The 8,259-nt window shown below is 41.9% G+C and overlaps 1 protein-coding gene across 1 annotated transcript in view; it reads right to left on the bottom strand.

Moving 5' to 3' along the window:
• Positions 1 to 2,851: 2,851 nt before the first annotated feature.
• The window catches only part of LOC103213147 (divergent protein kinase domain 2B-like), a gene marked incomplete at its 3' end in the record, with an annotated part of 11,630 nt that continues 6,222 nt past the window's right edge, over positions 2,852 to 8,259 (bottom strand). Inside the window, exon 2 of the mRNA XM_007959022.2 lies at positions 2,852 to 3,116. Coding sequence (XP_007957213.2) covers positions 2,852 to 3,116 — 265 coding nt within the window. The remainder of the gene's footprint in view (positions 3,117 to 8,259) is intronic.

Genomic DNA, 8,259 nt, shown 5'->3' with positions numbered 1-8,259 from the left:
ACAGCAACATGTAAGCCACCATAGTACAGCAAACTGACAGATGTGTGGCGAGTGCCTAGCATAGGTCCTTCAATATTTTTTTAATTGAATTTAAGCTAGTGAATTTTACTTGTTTAGTAACTACTTTTAAATGTCACAATTTAGGTTAAATGTTCACATGTATTTTGGTTAATGTGCTATTTCTCTTATTCTACATATTTGAAAAATATTTGAAGCTTGGGAAGTAAAATAGTCAGAAGTCCTTGTTTAAATAAACCTTCCTGAACACTCTTTACTGCCATCTAGTGGTAGAAACGGCTCCATTGTTGTCTAGTCCTTTCCCCTTGAAGGAAATAACATGGTCCTAGAAAAATGTCAGAAGCTTATCGTGGGTGAGGCCATGGGAGGGGTACACAATGGAGGACTTGTGTTTTTCACTGATTAATCAGGTGCTGCTTAGGCTGGTTGCCTCTCTGCACTCACCATAACAGAGGAAGCCTTCTTTGTGGTTTTGCAATGAAGCACATTATGATAAGCTCTGTGTGGTGTTCTGGCTGTGGTTCTATTAGAGGGTTAGTAATTGAGGCTTTTGGATAGCCTCATTACAACAATGCAGGCTTTACAGGAGAAGAGTCATAATTGATTAGCATAAATGTTACACATATACACATACACATACATACACAGTGCATTGTTTCACCTTCTTCCTGAATTTAGGTCCTGTCTCCACCCCTCTTTGGCAGCCCCAGCCATAGAATGCTACCTGTGGCTCAAGAGAGAATGTCTTTAATACAAAGCTGCATCTCATGCAAGAGAGGAGCCAAGGCCTTCCTAGCTCAGCCTCTGATGATGACTACTGGGGCTGTTCACCCAAGTTGACTTTATTTATTCACAGGCAGAACTGCTAGTCAAGATTATGAGGCCCCTGCCCCAGTCAAATCCCTCCTCCTTCCAAGTTTTGTTTCATTTCTTTCATTTTTCTCCTCTCTTCTCTACTTGTGGACTCTTGCCAGATCTCTGAACAAAGAATATGAGTTCTTTGTGGCCTTTTCCTCCCCAAACCACACACCAATATACACACATGCACACACTTTAGAGCACTGGCCTAGATCCCTGTTGATGGCTCTTGAGAAATTCAGGGAAAATCCACTTAAGTCATGCATTGAGAAAACCCAAGGGCTGGATCTTCTGATGAGCTGAGTTGGTACTGGCCATTTGGTATGAGTTACAGGAAGCAGCTAGTCTCTCTACCAACCATCCTATAATATCTTTCCAGTTGACTCCTGAAACTCTCATATAAGCATAGAAAGTGCATAATTTCCAAATTGGAAATTAGGATTCATGTCTGACAGGTTATCAGAAAAATAGGGCAGGGCTGTTCTGCCAAATCTGAGTTGAATGCCTGCTCAGGAATAGATTTCCATTCTTAGTCCCACTGAGATCAAAGTCAGAGGGCACCTGTTTGAAAAACAATTGAGAAGGGTTCTGGGGCCACATCTGGATCTAGTGGAAGAAGAATGCAGGGATGAGACACAAAAATCAACTATATTTCTATATTCTAGCAACAAACAATAGGAAAGCAACAATTTAAAAATACCTTTTTAAATATCATCAAAATGATCAAATACACAAGTTATCAACTCCCACACAGAAAGGTGCAGTTCTCTCAAGGCCCTGGCTTGAGACTACCTCCACTTGGGACCCTGGCCATCACACCAAAGAGTAAAACTTCCTGGTTCCCAAGATCCACTTGAGATTCTAAGGAAGGTGGCTAGACAGGCCTTAGGCTTTGAATTAAGGAAAACTCCCACTTTTCCCTCACCTTCTAGATATTTTTATAACAACTATACAGTGGGGAATATCCTCGGGGGCCTGGCAAGTCCAAAGCAACTTGTCAGGCACATCTGATGTTACTTGCTTTGACAGGTGTAGACATTATGGTGTAGAGAAAAGATCCCTGGGACATGGAAACTGTAGTATAGTCTTACTTCTGCCGCTAAAATCTGTGGCAGGATGAGAAGAAGGAGAAGTTACTCAGGAAGAGCAGAGAACGTCCAATTCCTGTTCATTCATTCAACAATTTTCAACAACTATGTTACATCCTGGCGATACAGAGTTGAATAAGAGACAAGCACGAGGATACTAAACTTCACAAAGGAATGATGTTATGACACTTTGCACAGAGACACGGGGTGGACTCTTGATGCAGGTCTTTCACTCACCAACAAGTTGACCTTGCATTTAAACCCAGGACATCCCAATTCTTACTCTTTCCTCCAAAAAAAAAAAAAATTTGGGAGGGAAAGGGCTTCTGGATGATCTCAGTGACCCTTCCAGCTCTGACATTCTTTGACTTGACATGAGTCTACATTTATCTTGCAAATATTTACTGAATGCCTATTATCCCCTTGAACTGTGCTGGGTGCTTTGATTTTCTTCTTTCTAAAATGGCAGGAAACAGTACCTACTCTACTGGGTCCATCCATTCTAATGAGAAATGAACATGCTTTAGAAAAAGTCTATAATTATAGAAATGCATGACTGTTTCTTATTAGTAAGTGGGTGCCTTTCTTCACTTTGTAGTGCTAAAATGTGCTCTATCTATTTTGTTATCTTTAATTACCTGCAGCTAAACAAATTATCCTTCTTTCTGCCAAAGAAGCATCCATTAACAATACCCTGTGAAGACACAGCCAGAACAATAACCATTTGCAGGGTACTTTGGTCCTCCCCTCACCCATGTTTTCATCCCTACCAGATTTTTCCCTTCCTTATAAAAAATAGAAGAATACCAGCAGCCATTTTATAAATCCTGGACAAACTCCATTTTGCCACCATGCACAACCCCTTCCCCCATGGCCTGCACACTCACCTGCACCAGGTCTGGTGTGAGGCGCTTGGCCTGCAGCCATTTCTGGAACCTTCCAGTTTTCCGCAGGACACGCTCTATGCTGCAGGTCTTTGCGGCTGTTGCGGAGGCACAGATTCTCCTGTCAGAGAGCTCATTTTGGTATTTGCTGACCAACCTAGAGATCTCCACAGGGCGCCAGGTTTTGGAATCATCTGAGTAATTGGCAGGGTAAGAAGGCAGGTAGTCTGGAGGAAGTCGGAGGGAGGAAGCCAGCCAGTTGTCAAACCTGTTGGAAGAACAGCCCTTTTAGGATTGGCCTGTGAGCTGGAGAGGTGAAGCAGGGACTAGCAAAAGTGAGCATCACTGCCAGAGCTGGAGGCCAGCAGAGCCGGGCACAGGGAGACAGAGGATGGTGCTGATCTAATCCACTTTTTAGGCTGGGGCCCTTCAAGCTATTTTGGTGAGAAGATCATTTTTGCTTCCTCAAACTTAAAAAAATTGCCATTGAGTAGACTCTGAGTCGGGGTGACCCCATGTGTGTCAGAGTAGAACTGTGCTTCTTAGGGTTTTCAATGGCTGATTTTTCAGTAATAGACCACCAGGCCTTTCTTCTGAGTCATAGAGACCTTGTAGACAGTGTAGAACTACCCCACCACCCTGAGTTTCCAAGGCTGTAGTCTTTACGGAAGCAGACTGCTAGCCACCACTTATTGAACTCCTACTTCACGTAAGGGGGGTCTGGTAGTGTAGTGCCTAAGGCATTTGACTGACAACCAGAAGGCTGGCAGTTCAAACCCACCAGCCACTCCTTCCTTGGAAGGAAGGTTGGGCAACCTACCTCCGTAGTGATACTGCCTCGGAAACCCAAGGAGTGGTCGCTATGAGTCAAAATCGACTTGACGGCAGTGAGTTTGGTTTTTGTTTTGGTTTACTCCATGTAAAGGGAGCAGCTTTACACATGCTGTTGCTTTTAACTGTCCTTGTATCTCATCCCCACTTAACAAATGTGGAAACTGAGGATTAGAGAGTTGAAGAACCTTGTTCAAAGCCAGACACTGTTGCCAAGCAGGAGCACAAACTCAGGACAGTCTGTCACCAAAACCCATGATCTTTTCCTTTTCCACACTGGCTCCTACAACTGTTCACTCTGACCTATCACTGCATCTTGGAAATGTTCTCCCAGGCTTCTGGGCCTGTACTAGGGAGACCATTGCCTCTCAGTATCAAACTCCAAGAAGCCCTATCAATTTTGCTTTCAGGTCAATGATTTAAATTATTAGTACCAACCAAATCTCAGGAAAGAGTGGCTGCTAAATGGTCACCAAGTTCAAAGCTTTCTGGGGATTCAGGAGGTGTGTAATTCCATAAAATGGCCTTGTCGGTACTTAGTCCTCTGCAGAACATGCACTGGCCTCCAATAATCTGCTGATTTCCTAGGTCCACATTGACCCTTTTCTCCATAGTCATTTCTCTAGCTATGTGCTAGTATTTCCATTAGGGAAGCATGTTAAATCTTCTTTTGATTTTTGTATGAAAAATTACTAAGAAAAGGTTTACTCCTATTATTCTTGATAATTGAGGGTCACACTGCAAATTAAAATTGGGCCTTATAAGATACATATTTAATTTAAATAAGAATCTTTAAATTCTTATTATTGGGCCTTATTGGGGAACCCCATGATAATGAGTTTGGACTAAGGAGTTTTGGAAGAATTAGCATTTTGATTAGCTAAAAACCCTAGATTGTTTTGTTCTCTAACTAATAGGACACAGTTTTAACCTAAGAAACCACAAGCTTTTTGTAATGCTTTGATAACAAAGAAAGCTACCAAAAACTTACAAGGGCAAAGAGGTCAAAAGACTTGTTCAGGGAGCTGGATAACCTAGGATGAGATCACAGGCCTCTGAATCCCTGAGGACGCACTAGTGCTCCAGGGACTCTAGCATTTTGGAAAGTGTGTCCTCTAAAATGTATATTGAAGTCCTAACCCCAGTACTTGTGAATGTGACCCTGTTTTGGAATAGGGCTTTTTCTTTTGTTATAAAAATGAGGTCATACTTAATTAAGTAGGGTGGGTCTTAAACCCAGTCCCTTCTGGGTGATGTCTTATAAAAAGACAGAACATACACACAGAGACACACACACACAGGGGGAAGACATCATACGAGGATCTCTCTGCAACCAAGGAATACCAAGAAGTTCCTGGGGCTACTAAGGAAGGACTCTCCCCTAGAATCGATGCCTAATTTGAAAGCTTCTAGCTTCCAAAACTGTGACACAATAAATTCCTGTTCTTCAAAGCTACCCACTCGTAGTTTTGTTATGGTGACCCTAGGAAACTAAGACAGTGGCCTACCAGAAAGTGTCCATAAGCAACTTCTGTAATGCAGGAGAATTCAAATTGCAGTGCAAGTAAGCATAAAGAATTACCTTCAAGAAAATAGACACAGAGGCACCAAACACTAGGCCAATGCATAGACAGGTGGGAAGATCAGGTGGGGATAGGTGAACAGGAATACACTCAAGACCAAAGATAGATTTGGCTGAAGATAGTCTTACATATGTACTTGTGCTACAAAATTATCCACATACATTACAGAAGTAACAGAGAACAAGGTTGGAGTAGCTTCTCAGAGACAACAAAACACCTTGAGGGAGAGAATCATCAGATCTGCAGGCTCAGGACTGTAGTCTCAGGGGACATCATGCTCAATTGGCACATCATACATAAAAATCTTGTTCTACATCCTACTTTGGTGGGTAACGACTGGGGTCTTGAAAGCTTCTAAGCAGCCATCTAAGATGCAACTATTGGTCTCCTTTCATCTGGAGCAAAGAAGAGTGAAGAAAAGCAAAGTCATTTGGAAATAATTAATCCAAAGATATGATGGACCCACAAGGACTTCAGCCTTCATGAGCCCAAGACCAGAACTAGATGGTGCCCAGCTACCAATGCCAACCACTCAGAAAGGGATAAAAATAGGAGATCCTGGATAGAGTGGGAGGAAAAATGTGGAGCAAAATTCAAAAACACAAAAATGATCAGAATTACTGGTTGGATAGAGCCTGGTGGAACCCCTGAGACTATGGCCCTGGGTTATCCTTCGGGCCTGGAAATGGACTCACTTTCACTGATTGGCTTTCAGTCTGACAGTAGAAAGACCTACATGCACAACACCTATCTTAGGGAGATGCACCTACCTACCCTAGGGAGGAGCACTCCTTAGATCAATCATCCATGAGACCTCAGAGGGGTGGTATTTACATAGAGGGAAAGCTGCACAGACAGGAATGCATAGATAACAAGGACAGTTTTTTATGGTTGGGGATTGTAATCGGGGCCGTGAAATCTAATGTGGGTGAACTGTTGACAGTGAAACAAATTTGCTTTGTAAATTTGCACCCAGATCACAATTAAAAAAAGTTTTTTAAATTGCCACAAATCTATTTTAAAAAGTGAAGCAGTGTAAACTTTCAACTAGCCAGTTTTCCTGGAAGCTTCAGGATAACCATGGGAAATGGTCTTCCTTTCTAGTAGGATAAGGAAGGATCCAGGGCCTGTTTCTTGGAGGTGTTCCAACTGACAAAGGGCCTGTTATCAAGTATTAACAACTAAATGGCTCATTTAGTTAGCAACTGTGATGTTTACTTTTATGTGTCAACTTAGAGAGGCTATGTTGCCCAGTTGTGTGGTCAAAAACCAGTCTAGATGTCGCTATGAAAATATTTACATGTGATTAACATTTACATCAGTTGACCTTAAGCAAAACAGGCTATCCTCCATAATGTAGGTAGGCCTCATCCAATCAGGCGAAGAAGGTCTTAAGAGCAAAAACTGAAGTTTCCCTAGGGAGAAAGAGTCTGCCTTAAGAGTGTAACATAGAAACCCCATCTGAGTTTTCAGCCCACTGCCTAAGGAATTTGACTGCTAACCAGATGGTTGGCAGTTCAAACCCACCAGCTGCTCCATGGAAGAAAGATGGGGCAATCTACTTCCGTAAAGATTTACCACCTCAGAAAACTTTAAACAGAATTATGAGGATGATAGAAGCTCTGGTGTTATAATGTCTAAGGCATTTGAGTGCTTACCAGAAGGCTAGCTGTTCAAACCCACCAGCCCCTCCTCAGAAGGAAGATTGGGCAATCTACTTCTGTAGAGATACTACCTTGAAAACCCAAGGAAGAGATACTATGAGTGGAATGAACTCAATGGCAGTGAGTGTGGTTTTTATGTGGAAGATACTATTTATTATTAATATCACACAGATAAGGAAACTGAGGCACCGAGAAGTTAAATAACTTGCTTAAGGTCACATAACCAGGAATTGAAGGAAGCTGTCTTCAAGGCTCCAGAACTTGCAATCTTAACTACTTTACTGTTGCTTATTCCTTTATCATTCATTTTATCAATTAGCTCTTGGCAAGAGATAGGTAGCATTATAAGGGATTGTAGTTGGCAGGGTCCTTAAAGTTAATTTTGTCCCAACCTCCTTCCCTATTTTGTTTTGAAGATGAAAAAATTGAAGGGAGAGCAAACATGTGACTTGTTTGAGGAATCATAGAAAATTAGTGGGGGAGAAGGACAGATCTCCAGGCTCCTTGCCTCTCAGTTGGTGGAGAGACCTTCCTGCTCTACAGAAAAACTCATTGTCTTTTAGTTCTTTTCTCATCTTCTGAGGAGAATCTGCTGAGAGAGAGGGCAGGGCTGACTCGGTGGGTAACTGGTAATGCCAGATTCAGGTCATGGATGATAAGTGGTGGCTTCAGGCTTTCTATAAGAATTAATTAAGTAAAAAATAAAAATGTTTACAGGTCATACTTTCCCCCCATTCAAAATGGTAATAAGTTTATTGTACTGAATGGGAACAAATTTATATTCTTACAAGACTGATAACTTACTTTATTGAAGAAAAGAATGTCACTGTGAAATTGGTACTACTTTCTTATTCACTGAAACGTTGCTTTCCCATAATTTGGAAAACACAAACAGAAGCAGCTTTCTAATCTTCCTTCTGAACTGAGATCATGGGTATGTTTGAAGTGAGGTTGGCTGAGTTTCTCATTGTGCTGAAAGATGAACAAGCAGGATCATGGTTTCTTAGAGCTGGAAGGAAGTATAAAGGTCATTTGGTCCAGTTTCCCCTGAACCCCTCAGTGAGGCATAAGGGAAAGGGATAGAGTTGGAATCAGAGCAAAATACCCTCTTTCCTCATATGCTTGCCTTCAGTCAAATTCTAAGTCTGTAGATGGCCCTCCTAAATATTTCTTGCCTTTCTTCCCTCTACATTCCTCAGCTCTGCAGTTAACTCTTAAAACATTCAGTGCCTTCCACAAAAAAATACATAAAAGCCTTGTTCTGCATCCTATGTTGGTGAGTAGCGACTGGGGTCTTAAAAGCTTTCAAACGGCCATCTAAGATGCAGCTAAT

This window comes from Orycteropus afer, unplaced genomic scaffold, assembly GCF_000298275.1.
Source record: "Orycteropus afer afer isolate SDZICR_OR568_19922 unplaced genomic scaffold, OryAfe1.0 scaffold01342, whole genome shotgun sequence".
Classification (NCBI taxonomy): domain Eukaryota; kingdom Metazoa; phylum Chordata; class Mammalia; order Tubulidentata; family Orycteropodidae; genus Orycteropus; species Orycteropus afer.
The sequence above is the reverse complement of the archived record's forward strand: the minus strand, read 5'-3'. Positions and strand labels throughout refer to the sequence as shown.